The sequence below is a fragment of the Diachasmimorpha longicaudata genome, chromosome 1, assembly GCF_034640455.1.
Source record: "Diachasmimorpha longicaudata isolate KC_UGA_2023 chromosome 1, iyDiaLong2, whole genome shotgun sequence".
In the NCBI taxonomy this organism is placed as follows: Eukaryota; Metazoa; Arthropoda; class Insecta; order Hymenoptera; family Braconidae; genus Diachasmimorpha; species Diachasmimorpha longicaudata.
Genome location: NC_087225.1, coordinates 6818816 through 6833745, shown reverse-complemented (window position 1 = coordinate 6833745; position 14930 = coordinate 6818816). Strand labels below are relative to the sequence as shown.

At 37.2% G+C, this 14930-nt stretch overlaps 1 protein-coding gene and 1 long non-coding RNA gene across 2 annotated transcripts in view; one reads left to right on the top strand and one right to left on the bottom strand.

Annotated features, from left to right (window-relative positions):
• Positions 1-1551: 1551 nt before the first annotated feature.
• The window catches only part of LOC135161693 (myocardin-related transcription factor A), a 98125-nt gene continuing 84746 nt past the window's right edge, over positions 1552-14930 (top strand). Inside the window, exon 1 of the mRNA XM_064119535.1 lies at positions 1552-2493. Within this exon, the coding sequence (XP_063975605.1) occupies positions 2454-2493 (40 nt within the window). The 5' untranslated portion in view covers positions 1552-2453. The remainder of the gene's footprint in view (positions 2494-14930) is intronic.
• LOC135161879 (uncharacterized) overlaps positions 11296-14930 on the bottom strand; it is a 40659-nt gene continuing 37024 nt past the window's right edge. Inside the window, exon 4 of the long non-coding RNA XR_010298866.1 lies at positions 11296-11352. This is a non-coding gene — a long non-coding RNA (uncharacterized LOC135161879). The remainder of the gene's footprint in view (positions 11353-14930) is intronic.

Sequence of the window (14930 nt, the reverse complement as noted above, 5' to 3'; positions counted from 1 at the left end):
GTAGAGGAATAGCCAACTATCGTGATTCGGTCCGCTGCGCTTGCCTGGCTCCTTTCCTCTGCATTGTAAACTCTGTTTACGTCACTCCACCGTGTTTCGGAATATTTACATCACATTCTTCCTTTGCATGCCCAACTTCAAATGATGAAAAAAATCATTTGCATCATCACCATATCACCACTTGAAATATTTCGAAAGACATATGTCAATATTATTAATGAGATTATTAAAAAATATTAATATTTATGTACCATCAAAGTCGAGATATGTCCAATCGTTGGGGAAATCGCTTTAATGAGACTTGAAAAAATGATACACTTTTGCAAGATTAAATGGCACAGTTAACACCTGATGAATGCCACCACTTCCAATTCATCGTAAATGCTTTAAAGTGAAAATTTGACAAATTACTAGAATTGAGTAAAAAAAAAACCGGTAAGTTGGTTTAATGAGAGGTATTATGACCCAGTTGCATCCGGCATCGTAAATAAATCGTATGAACATGTTTACTCTCATGCAGCAATTTTCATGCTCGCGTTTCATAGCTTCTTTGAAATGGTAAACTTCTTTATTTATGATTTTTCTCTTTAATGCTCTATCTCGTTAGTAAAATCACCTTCGAAAATCATAACAACGAACATACAGAAAATCGTATTTACACGATCTTCAATTTTTCTCAATACATTATCATGAGGCACAGATTCGATAAACCAAAGGGTAGAACAGCCAGTTGACAAACACCATAAATTTTCATTAATAAATCTATTCAAGGAGTATCTGTTTAAACAGTATTTTATTATAATTATCATCAACTTCATTATATTGTCAAGCTGTCTTCCCTAACAATTTAGTATACGTTATTCTCAGTCAGTGGATCTATGGAGCGTTGAAACGTGGAAAAGTCTGGAGTGAAAAAAAATAAATAAATAAAAAATAACTCGCAACTTGGGCGACGCATGAGTTCAAGAATGATGCAACCATCGTAGCTATAATGGTTTAAAAGGTGGTGAGGAGAAGATGAAAAAGAGCGTAGCTGTTTCAACAACAACGGCTGCGCTCCCGTTTTCTCTGAGCATTTTGAGGAGAACTATATGTTTTGGTACAAAGCCTATCTGTTCTCTTTTCAATTCTCCCTTTACTCTATTAGTAGTATGACGTCATTACGCCCACTTCAATTAGTTTGCCATTGAACTGACTGGGATACCGTAATGCTGGAAATTACCGAAGTATTGTAATGATTGAGGACCGGATGAAGGAAATATTTTTTTAATCATCAGCGGGTGATTTGAGATCGATGATAATTTGATAATCCGTCGGCAATCATGCAATTGATAACTCTACTCAGAGGTTAAGTGCAAGCGTCGCGTGGCATCACCTACAGTTGTGTAGAGACATTTGCCATCTCCATGATGCTGTATAGGACGGAGACGACAACAGCAGTTTGTGCTGTTGGCCGGATGCCAAGGCGTCTCGACGCTCACCGAAGAGGGTGGACCCGACTAAAACCGAAGAGCAAGGCGTCCCGGCGTCGTGCGTCCGTCAGTGCGTGCGTGAGATGGCTGCAAGGCGCTCTCGCGATGAAGGCATCTACTATCGCGCGACATGTAATCACTCGTGATAAAACGTGATAATTAAACGAATGTGTGCGTTAATTAGTTTATCGAAAATTTACAATCATAAGTACTCTGATTTAACGTATTATTATTTATTTGGAAGGTGAGATAGAAGTTGGTCAGTGATATTGATAGTTATTTTCACTTGAACGCTGATGTATAACTCTGAATTGTCAGATTGATGAAGACACGATGAGGATGTGATGTTCACGAGGAGACTGAATGGAGATTTTGATAGAAACTGATGTCATTTATCACAGATGGTTTCATTCGTAGGTGTGACAATGATGCCATGACAGATTTAATAGTGATGGTGAATTATGCACCTGGCGATATGAAGGAAATTCAACGTCAATATGCAATCAGTACTCGATTAGTATGATACATAACCACAATCAACCGACTTATCATTCCCATACACAGCGTCCACAACGCTGCATTCCCTCGACCAAAAATCAACAAATAATGTAAAACGAGAGATTATATTTGATGTGTGAAAATATTTAATTTATGAGAACGAAAAGAAGAGCAGAATGGACCGATTTAAGTAAATGCTCGTGTGATGTGTGGACCAGAACAAGAACTTTAACATTCTCAAGTAATTCGTTTGGAATGTGTCAGGAAGCATCTTAAATCAGCTCATTTGAAGCTTTGGAGAGTCGGTGAGAGCCCGGTAGATAGATATATCAATGATTATTCACGGTTGAAATTAAACCGAATACAGAGTACTGATTCGAATACATTTCTGCAAGTCGTAAAAAAAAAATAAAACGAGATTACGCAAGAGATTTGGCGTAGATCAACGATGGAACATCGGTGAGGTCACAAGGTCATCACAGAATGCCTGAGCCGAGGGCAAAGCGCTGCAAACACTGTGACGGTACGCCATCTTGCCAAATTGAGTCCACATATTTTAATTCTTTGGTGGTGTTGATCAGAATTCAATAACACAATTTAATACTTGGTGTTGACTGTGATGAATTTGTTGCATTTATGCGACATTGTTACAATCAGACTCAATCAGATTAACCATCAACTTGGAAACTAAACAGTGATGATATTTACTTGTTATGAAATGTTGTGATTTGCTTAAGACTTATTAACATCACTTAAATCAGAAGCATTGATATATGAGAAAAGTGTTTGATAACCTAAAGTTTAAATTTTGTTTTGTTTTTTTTTTTTTTCAATTTCCTTCACTAACATCATTGACCACATTAACCATCTGATTTCGTTATTCAACGAATTGTGATCCAGATAGTTCGGCATTCGCGGCGTGCAGCATATCCTCAACGAAAGTAGGACGACTTTCGGTGAAAAGTCAGTCTTAATTAGAACCCACGGTAGGTGGTTTTTTTATCTCTGGGTTTGTTCATTCCGTTTGTACAGACTCTCTTCACGAATAAAGAAGACTGGCCGAAGAGTGTCCGTATGGCAGAAGAGGCATTCCAATGGGAGGGGCAAAGTACTACTTAACTGACGTCTATTTGTCGGGTTGACTTAGTTGCCACTACATTATTTATATCACAGGTTGTTAACCTAACGCTTTAATAGAATGGATACAACATCATTCAACCTTTAACCTGCTCAATAAACTTAGGAATGATTGGTTGATTTTTAATTGATAAGTGGTTGAAGGGTCTTGATGGGGTTCAGTATCAGGCGTGCGACGGTGACTGTAAATATTCAAATCACCTCCATTACTTATGCTCCACATACCTCTTCAACGTCTCCTGGTGTTTTCAACTCGTCCAACTGCATTTTGACCGGTTGACTATACATAGAGTGTATCACTGTAAAAATCCATTAAGGCCAACTGCGGCCATTACGATTTTAACTGTTTTTATGATCTTTAACACTTGTTTATGTCGATTTTCCTCCTTTTTCTGATATGGAAATCATCAGGGGGTTGGACATTGTGTAATATAGGCTGTTTTGATATAAATAAGTGTAGGGATGTTCCACCGTGACAAATGAACTTTTGACAATTTTTTTTTCTCCTCGAACGAGGGCCTAATATTATACTTGGCATACAGTCATAAGTGAAAAAACTCTCTTCGTTTCCGGTCTGTCGTCATATAAATAGAAAACATGCACTCGTTTTTATCATCATCTACTCAAATATTTCTCATGTTATGAAAAAAAAAAATCAAAGACATAATTCATTCTTTTCATAAGACAGTTGCAGATATTACTGTTATGTGCTTTTATGAAATACATGTTTATGAGTTGTTTTTTTTTGTTTCGATACTTATTCAAGGCCGTGGTCAAGATATAAATTCGAACGGGTTTCAGTGGGCGGCGACAATTAGACAGCTGAGTTGGGATAGGTGAACGAAATCGTTTGTCGTTTTCAATTCTATAAATTTAGATTCAAGCACCAGAACTTGTATAAACTCGATTTATAACGCATGAGTTGTGTATTTTTTATATTCATATAACAGTATTGTAACAAGAACAATAACTAGGGCATTGTTGGTGGATTTAGTCACCCTAAATTTGATTAAAATAATTCGTACAGTTCAATGCAACGAACGTAAAATAAAACATTAGCCGTATGTGAATTTAAAAAGACTCGTAAACATTAAAACCCGACAGCTGTCGATGAAAAACACAATCTAAATATAGAAATAGGAACGTGTATACGGCGTAAGTCTCACAATTTACTCCGTCGCTTGACAGATCTTGAATGAGGATTTATCTGGAGAAAAAAAATAAATAAATTGAAAATCCTGTGTATATTTTTATTGGAGAAAATAATCGAGTCCTTTTGACTTTTCATCGTTATATCTCATGAAATAATGACTAATGAAGACGAGGTAATTATACATATGGTATTGAAGAATGATTATTACTGTACCAAAAATTGGTTATTCTCCCTATGCAATCACAGCCTCAACGAGTTTGACAACAATCGAGGCGTGAAAGTTGGAATAAGAGGGGTTATGTGGTAGTTGATTTGATGTAAAAGAGGTCTCTTGATGGAAGAGCGACATAGTCACTCACACACATACGTATATATGCTTATGTACATATACACATGCAATAACATACATTTACAATGGAAAAGCGGCTTGAAATTCGTTGGTGTCTTTTGGCACAGTCACGATTGGATTATTTATCGTTACGGTATGCGCGTTGCGTGGGCGTATAAGTCCCCCTCGAGGGAACACTACTCTGGCGATATTCCAAGACGACGACACCTTACACCCACAAAATCCCTCCGAGTTTTCGCATGGGGACAAATATCCCCTTGAGTCAGTGTGGTTTGAAACCAACGCGACCTACAATATATGTTACGGGAAGACTGTTAATGACTCTTCGACGTGATCTTCCTCTTAACATTCTGAATCCTCAGTTTCGAATGAAGGAGTATATCTATTTACAGTTGGCCGAATAAATAGGATAAAATGAATATAATATAACTTGGCTATTTGAGTTCTTCCTGATAGTCCCTCACATTTAATCTGCATCGCTGACTTTGTGAATTACAATGTCCTTTTTTTTTTAACATACACCTGGTATCCGTTTTGCGTCACTTTATCAAAGGTTCGGGCTGTGGATATTACCGTAACATCTCAGTTAACCAGCTGTTGCATCCGATATCTACCTAATGGAGTTCCACTAAATCTTCTCACTTGACCGTGATGCAAAGTTCCCGAGTTGTACCATCCATCAATCATTGAAGTCTTTCCTTTCTCGAGTTCAGTGAAATTAATGATTATGCCATCATCTCTAGTGGCCAACACGAGCTGCCTTGTAAATGCATTATTTAAGTCATGATAAATTTATTATAGTTTTTCAAGTAAACAATGGAGAAGACAGTAAGAATTTGCCCCACATTCGATGCATTTTGAATGATGAGTCTGGTGTATACGATGTGAACAAGAGCATTTGAAGATTTTCTGTTTCCATTGGCAGTCTCACCCAGTTTATGGTGCAACAGCTGGGGTACTTATTTGTATGAGCGCAAAATAAAGTGCTAATGGACTGATTCTACCCCTTCTCTCGGAATTTTGTATCTTAGTTTTATGAATAAATATTCGGGTAATTTTTATGTGTTGCTAGGTGATCAGGAAATTTAATGGGTGATTTATGGGCTGAACAATGTCTATTATTTTTACGAATAAGAGGATTAACGTTGTTTGGCCTATATAATCCAAACTGCAAATTCTTCGTACGAAATCATACCCGGAGATATTGAAGAGAAAGAGAGATGGTGGAAGAGGGAGGGAGATATATAGCTAATACCAGACGCACCATCGACGCGTAAAGCTAAACATTGAAAAAGCGTCGGTGCGTTCACCCTGGCATTGCCGTAAAAATAAACGGGTCGCAGTCGGAGAAGCGATTCCCTCCGATATCGTTCAACTACACGGGCGAAATTCCAAGGTTTTTCCCTTTCCCTCTTTGATGCTGTCATCAATCTACCATCGACTTCATGAACTGATGAACAAATTTTTGTATTACACTGTGCAGTATTTTTTACTCTTTTTTTTACCTGTCACTGTCATTTCCGGGCTTCAATTCATCCCCTGGTTTTTCTCATTCTTTCCAACTTCACCAGAAATAAATGGTATTTATGAGTTTCCCAATTTTTCCGAGTTTCGTTGAGGAGGAAGTGATGTGTGTCGGTGGATGTCAAGCTAATTTCATAGGCAGAAGACTTCTCGACGAAACTGTTGTTGCCCTTAATGAGTTTTGTACTGTAGGACCGTTTCTATTCTCTGTGGTCGCTTCCCTCTGTTTTCGTCAGCTGTTTTCTGTCTTCTACCTTCTCTTCCCAAGATGACCTGGATAGGTACCAAACTCGCTGAATACTATATGCTTCTCTTTCCGGGTCTGATGTTTTATTTTCATGATCGTTTTGTCTCCTTAATGCTTGAAATATTCTTGGTTATTCATAACTTGGGTATGAAATTTTTGACGAGTGCAAATTGGGATTTTTAAGGATAAAGCATCGGCCTTGTTGTCTAGCCAACGATAGGGGGAAGGGAGGGAATAGAACAAGTGGAAAAGCTAATGGCGCAAGACTAAAGTCATCATCGGTTCGTTTTGGCGTTGTACAGGTGCAATTAGGGGTTTAATGATGGACATTTCAGATTTGAATAAATGTCTGTGGATAGCAATTATGATATTTCATTCAAACATTTTTTTCACGCCATCGAATTTCATTAATTTTTAAAGGTGTATCAGGAGTCGTACAAATCAATTTTTTCCAATGCTCCCAGTAATTGTGGAAATGAAGGAGAATTTTTCCTCATTACCCTTGAGATAAGGAAATCAAATATTTTTTGATATTCAACAATTGTAAATTTTTCAATTAAAAACAATTTTTTAGATCAACTCGTCCTTCTCGACGTCACATGTTTCATTGAACTTTAGTTCGTTCATGGATTACGGGGTAGTTATGCCCAGTATTTTTACGTTTCAAACTATTCTCCATGATTTCCAAGCCGAATTAGAAATCTAAAAATACAATGATATCAATATTTTCATTTCGAAGCCATATTGGTTTTTTTTAGAATGATATTAGTACTGTAAAACATCCGGTAAATTCGTAGGGTGATGTAATACTTTAATGAATGATTTTGAACAATTTTCTGTAACCTACCTACGCATTTTCAAATCTTGATAATCCCACAATTCGCAGAAATTTTGAATGAAAATTCATTCTAATAATAGCCAGAGACGGTTCACCTCATGTTGGAGTTTCTGCAATCATTTACCACCCATTCGTCAATTCTGAAAAAAAAAAACCTAAAGCAGTTTCATTGATGAGTTGTAAAGTTAAATATAATTTCGATGAAAATTTGAGGTGCTCATGCTGACTAGATGAGTAATCGTTGCCTCTGCAACCTTTCGACCACCAATATACTTAGTGTCAGTATAGTTACCGAGAGTGACGTGTAATCGGCACGTGTATGATATTCGTGATTCTCTTCGTTATAAATGTCAACCGGTAAAACTATAAATTTACGGAATTTTTGGCACTTGAAAAGTTGTACTGAATAAGTGAGCAGCCGATTAGAGCAGCATTTGGATTATAAGCTACGTCGAGTGTTGTCCTTGCACCCATGATATTTCGGTCCAGGAAAGCTTTCAGACCCGTAAAAGACGCCTCTTTGTGCGTCATTCCCGAAATGGCCAGACGCTGGTCTATGCTATGTAAAGCTCTAAAGCTGCAACTGATGCGTTTTGCCTTGTAGAGAGAACCAAACATTTTGCCGCTACATGTACAGCTCCTGGCGATACACAGACGAGAGTTTACTTTGAGGAGACTGCCTCGCTCTAAAAAGAACAGGGCATTTTTGGGACTATATCACTGTCAATAATCATGATTAGGAGATAATTTATCTCATTACAAGCTTTATTCTATTTTTTTGGTCTGACCTGTGTTTCAATTTTGATCTTGGTCAGGTGTAAAAAGTAGGAAAATGACGAGAACAAGTGGAGATAAATTTTCACTAGGTGATAACCAACGAGGATGATACGTCATTTCAGATGAAAATAGTCCCACTAATTTCCATGATTTTTGAAAATAAAACAACTTCTTCAAAGAGCAATCTCATCAGATGAAAAGGTCCTTAAACATGTAAATTCATGTTTGAAATTCACATTTTTTAAGGTCTGAGGGATGTCTATTGACAGTGCTTGATATGTGTGGACAAAAATGAATGGTCTGTCTATAGCTGTTTTCAGTCCATCTCATTATGCTATAGTTTTTATAGTTTTTCTCCGAACAGTACCGAAATATTTAGAATGGTTTCAATAAACAGAACCAGAGAAGAAACAGAAAGGAATAAATGAACAAGGGTTTTTTGTCAAAGGGGTCTAGAGTGTGAAACCTTTGGTCACTGAGAGTCAGTTGATCTGGAGACATCATACCAGAAAGATATACCTTCTGCGTGCGATAATCAAGAATTAAAGTTGATAGTTCAATCGTTTTTGTATTGTTGAGACAATCCCTATCCATAATCCAATAATACCCACAAAAAGCACATAAATTGCAGATATTTATTTGCGATAATGGAGCTCATAAACGATACCTGTGTGATAAAGATAATTTTTGTCGTATTGTGCATGCAGGTGTTTGATCACCACGACGAATAGATTATTCCAATTGTCACTGCCGCAAAATAAATCCACTCAAACGCACAACTAGTTTATTGGTAAGAACAGATATAATGAAGCGAAGCAAAAGCAATTACCCTTTCGTTATCGATTTCGACTGTGGGCTCATGTCTATCCGAATCCGTTTTAATTAATTTTCCATCATTTAGATGATGTTTGGTTTGAGTAAACTTCGCTTGACAGAGTAATTTTTATCCGTCGATACCTTCCGCTTCTAAGTCGTTAAAAGGGACAAAACATACACAAACAATAAAAAAGAAAAGTTTCAAAATTTACATTTACGATCGCACTACATACATATAACAACGTCTAGACTACATTTATGAGTGGATTTCGAAGTCAAATTTTCGTAAGCGTGAGTAAACAAGTCGGTGGCTTCCAAAAGATGTGCCTTCCGGCTGTCGAGGTTTTTCGGATAATCGCCATGTTCCGCGTTGGGGCGCCCCCTTTTTTTTTTTACCAACCACACAGGTGCAAATTTTCAACGATACTCAACCATTCTCTCTCCCTGTCTGCTTAAGACATTGGAAGTCTCGAGGAATTCGCATCTTGGGCTGTCGGTTCTTCAGTCCCACGAACAAATCTTTCACGAATCCGACATGACATTATCACAAATTTAAAGTTAAAAAAAAAACTCTCGGGGGCTGGTTGAGAGTCAATTTCTTTCATGACACATGTTATGGAATTGCCTGTAAAATTATGGGGTTTTAGAATGAAAAATTATGGCCTTGTAATGCATGTAAATTAATGTGATCAATTTATCCGAGGTGTAAGAAAATACCAAATAATTGTTCAATTTTATATTCTAATTAACATTTTTCGTCCTCTTAGGAGCAATGGTGGCTCTTATTTTCGTTCGTTGACTGGAAATTCGTTGATTTATAACCAACGTCAATGCAAATTTCCGAAATACCAAGTGAAAATTTCACCTCCGAAGATTATACACTGCATGCAATGTTGCATCACATTTTAATGCATTACTCAGAACATGATTATAAAAAAAAATGAAAATCAACATATGTAAAAGCTTCATGTTTCCTTCGTCAACATAATTATTTTATCAATGTTCATACTGACTTTCTTAATTGACCTGATGAATTCAGGGGAACATTCACGATAGAAATTAAAATTTTTTATACCTCCAAATTTTTCACGAGAATGAAAAAAAAAAGACTATACATATATTGATACACGTCATACATTACATATGAAACTAAAAACGACCCGGCAACGTCAATAAATTCGTGAGTTTATACGCTTTGGCAGACCACGACGACACACCCATTGGAGGCTTTTTTTCTTACTCGAGGAGTAAAAACAAGGCGGGAATAGCCACTCACCGTAAAACGCCGCAACACATTTACACACATGAACTGAAAAACACATGAGTAAGAATTACGCAAGGAGGCAACACTCCACATATGTGTGTATTATACAGCCGAAAATGTATATGCACGGCATTCCTGGGCGTTACTTCGCACCCTCGTCCATAGCGGTATGGCCAATTACTCCTGCAATTGAATACATACATCACATGTAGATTCATAGTCCATATGTTTCGTGATTTCGTCAGTGTGGAACCAAGTGGTAAAATGTCCTTCATCTTGCCCGGCAAAGAAATTAAAAAAAAACATGCGAATGATTGGTGAAATGTCTGGCAGTTCTCCATCAGCTTCAACGGATGATTCATCCAGAAGACCTGAGACATACTGGCGGACTTCAATTATCGATAAACGAAATATTTTAGATGATAGTGTATGTGGTGTTTGCAACTAACGTCCGAGAGCCACAGACGGCCCCACGAGGTCGGATTGAAAGAGGAAAGACTTCGTCTCTCTATTCCACCCCCTCCACCCCACCCATAACCCATCGTACCCTCTTTTCCCCTCTGCCTTGTGCCAGGCTGCTTCGTTAGGCTAAGTTGGGCGTGCTATTTACGTCTTCTTGACTACACCAAGTCTGACTTTTGACTATCACACGCACAGTTACTCGACTATATTCTCAGGCGAAGAGTAGTTGTTGCTAAAGCCACTGCAGATTTCATTTTTTGGGTGGAAAATTTATCGACATTGGGAGGATGTAGTAATTAGTAATTTTCACACTCCTGGTATTATTATTATTATTATTATTATTATTATTATTAATACTATTATTTTTCTTTCAAGTTTAAGTTGAATAAATCAATGGTGGAATAAATTAATTAATTTCGTTAGGGCACTAATGAATCAATGAAGAAAATTATAGCGATTTTCAAGTGCCAAAATTTGCACTTGTTTATGGAACAAGTACTTTGAGTGTGATTCACTACATCATAAACTATTACATACCATTGTGATGATTTTCCGATAGCCTCTATCTCACATTTTTGGGGGATAAACAACAAATACTTGCGCAATAATGTTCCTTGAAAGCATAATGTCGCCCTCACCTTTTCACCTCGAAACACCGACACCACATGTCCGAAATGTCCTGGAGTATAAGTTCCTATCGTGTTGACGAAGTGGCTCATACGGCGTTGGGATGTGTTGGATAACAGATATATACACATGTTTTCACCGCGAGTGAGGAACAGCAAGAGGGGGTGGGTAGGGGAGAGGGAAGGGATCTGAAATTGTTAAGAGAATTCAGAGAAAGAAAAACGAGAGAATTATTCGAAGATATGAGACCGGTATTGCCAAAGCCTTATCCGACTCCCACGCCAAAAAGAAACACCATTTGCACTGTTATTAATACTACTTTCTTTTTTTTCTTTTAATTTTATGCAGTTATTCAATGTTTTAATGGTTTTTCTTATTTTTGTTTCAGGTAAGCGAAATTAGCGTCTTTTGGAATGAGAGAAATAATGCTGATGATATAATGTGGTAATAGACAATTTCTTAACCATCTTATTGGTTATTTATTTGTTTAATTAATTGATAAGGAACCAGATAATTTTCATTTAAATCAGTGCGTTAAAATGTATTTTTATCGATCAAGTCATTATTAGGTGAATAGACGATGCGTGGGTTCTTTCAAATTAGAAAGGCAAAAACCTTGAACGGCGGTTATAGAAACATTAAGAATCGAGTCTGTATGACATCTCCGGTGAAAAAAACCGCAGAGCAATAGTCTTGCTGTGAAATTGAGAATCCTTGAGATTGATTGGGAAAACCACCGACCCTTATCTAAATGCTCCAACTGCATTTGAAACTCGACAATCTTGATTTCAGTGAAACTGTTAAAACCCAGAGGAATAAATAAACAAGATCACAAGAAAAAAAAAATGATGAATGAAGATTTGAAGGATGTTGAGTGATTTGAAAGTCGAGTTGAAACAATTTTCCAACCTCGAGGTAATGTGTGCTGTAGTTGGATTGAAAATCCACTTGAGTGACACGCTTTTTTTTGCAAACATCTTGGTATATTTTTGTTTATTCTTCATTATTTTTGGGATTTCTGAGAGCGAGGTGATTCTCCCACACAGTCAAGGATTTTAAATAAAGGCAGGGGACAGGGACAGGTGGTAGAAGGTTCTTTATTGCGCAACATTTCGGGTATTTCGTGCATTGTAAATTTTAATTATCGAATTAATGCATAATTGACTGTTATGAATTTTATTCGTGGTCTATGATATGATGGGCTGACAATAAACTTGTATTAATAGAAAATTTACATATATTTAGAATGATCCATTCTTCAATGAATGTCAATCTTTTGTAAACAGCTCATTTGAATAATTGAAACCAGCAGTAATCCACAAAAGGCAATCGATCCCTTCAATGAAACTGTCAATCTGACATCTGAAATGTTGCGCAGTTGAGCAATTGGGCTTTTTGAATCAAGAGAGTCTTGCACAAATGTTTGTGCCGAGATTTTGCTATGTTATTGTGGGTTAAAGGTTTTGGGCTGGAATCAAAGTAACGTAAATGGTGATTTATTGTAATAGTGATATCCGCGGACCCTTAGCCATTATATTAGAGACTTTCAAGTGCATGAATTCCAGAATTTTCTCTGGTGCGATACCAGCGATTATTTTCCTGATTTTATATCCTCATTTGTTGGAAAAATCCCCCTTTCCCAGGTGTTGACAAGCACATAACAATTTAAAAAAATCGAGGCATAAAAAAAATTAAGATGGGCCTGATTACTTTATAGAAAAACGTGAAGAAAGTTTTTTGGAATTTGTAAATATTTCGTCTTCTGGTGTTTTTATGGAATCCGTTTGCTGGAAAAAAGTTGGTGCGCCGGTTCATAACATTTTGTTCTATCCAAACACCGATTTGATTATGTACAGTATCAGAGTGGTTCTTGCGTCATTATCGAGAGGCGAAATGTACCGAAGTAGTGGAGCACAAGTACGAAAAATTTTAAATAAATAACAAACCTAGGGAGCGAGACTGTTTCTACGCTGGTGATTCTTGTAATGTATGAAAGCTCAGATGTTGGTTAGCTGAATAAAGGAACTTTTGGAGTATCCGCATATAGCATTGGCACAAACTCTTCGTTCTTCCTTCTATTCGAGTGGCGTCACCCGTTATGCAACCAATCCCAAACTGGGGATTGCACTACCAAACATCCCAAGCACGTTCCCATTGGGGCATTCCTTCAACCCGGCAGCAAAAGCTCGCGTTTCTAACCCAATGACCACATTATCAAACTTGTAGGGGATTTTTACCACGAGATAATAATTTCGTGAAGTGAGAGAAGGAAAAAATTATCAAAAAATTTTGACATTTTCCGAAATATGAGGAGTAATTAGTTGACAGGGAAGTGACTTCTGCAATCAAATGAAGTGATTTTTATATTCAAGGGTTGTGGGCTTCAGATGAAAACATATTTGAATAAACTCATCCAACTAGAATTGATTGGGAAAATTCCATTCTTGTAATAAATAATTTTTCTGCTTTTTTGGAAGAGTTATAAAATTTCTTGATGATTATTTTTTTCATTGTAACTTCAACCAATCAAATGGTGGCATTTCCCGTCACGTGGTACAAGTAAAACGGTTTTATTTCGGATATTTTTCGAATATTTTCCTGTTTGTCGCTAAGCAATGAAACTATTGGATAAACAATTTGTACGCGTTTGAAACCCCAAAACTGTCATTAGAAAAAATCAAGTTCAAAGACTTTACATCAACATGAACAGATTTGGACGAGAATCCTGGGAGATTCTTGATCAAAAAATTTTAAACAATGTTGCTAATAATACGGTGAAGACAAAAGCCACAATTTGGAAACAATTCTCTGCATTTTGGGCAGACAGAAAATATACGCTGGAAGCCACAACTACCAGTGAAAAACCATACCATATGACGTGAAATACCACACATTTAATTACTTGAAATTGGAATGAAAAAAATAATCCAGCCAAATACCCCTCAATCTTCAAAATTAATCGGATATTTCCCTCCAGTTTCCCTGTGTAGCATCGATCGGGATAAGTTTCGCAAAAAAAAACCTCGCGCTTCGCGCTCGGGATTTTTAAACTGCAAAACTTATCCCTCTCGTTGCTACGCAACGAAACTCTCCGGAAATATCCGATAATTTTGAAGGTCTTGGGATATTACCACTGAATACTTTCCTCTGTGTATAGATTCCAAAAGAAATAATTTCTTCCGCAAGTACTTTCCAAAAAAATCAAAAATCGTATATTCCCAACAAAAATAATTTTTTTTTTAATGCAGTCATATTTCGCACATTATTGCAGTGGCGAATTATGCGAGAGTGCATCGTCTATTCAGAATTCGTGGCAGTGATTGCCAGAGGGTCATAACATCTTCACATGCGGATTGATGAGTAGTCTCGAGGATCTTAAGTGCCACATTTTTTATGCTACAACTTTCGTCCAACGGATATGATGTTATACTGCCCGTCCCTCGGCATTCATCTGTGAATCAATGAGAAGCAATTGCGAAGCTAGTTAGCGCCAGCGAAATTAGCTGTTTTCAGTCTATGCTATTTTCGAATTTTGAAATGACACTGATTGACGTGCCGTTGGTGAGAGAGAGGGAGTGTCGGCCGTGATGCAAGGTCACTTAGCCGTCGTCGTCTTCGACATTCAATTCAACGGACTTTAACGTAATACAAATTTTCGCATCACTCCCGAGCTTTATTCAACGTTTTAAACTCAAACCGAAGAATTGTACTCGCCAATCCTGAACTTTCGTATGGTCTGTGCACTAGTAGAAAACCGAAATAAAAT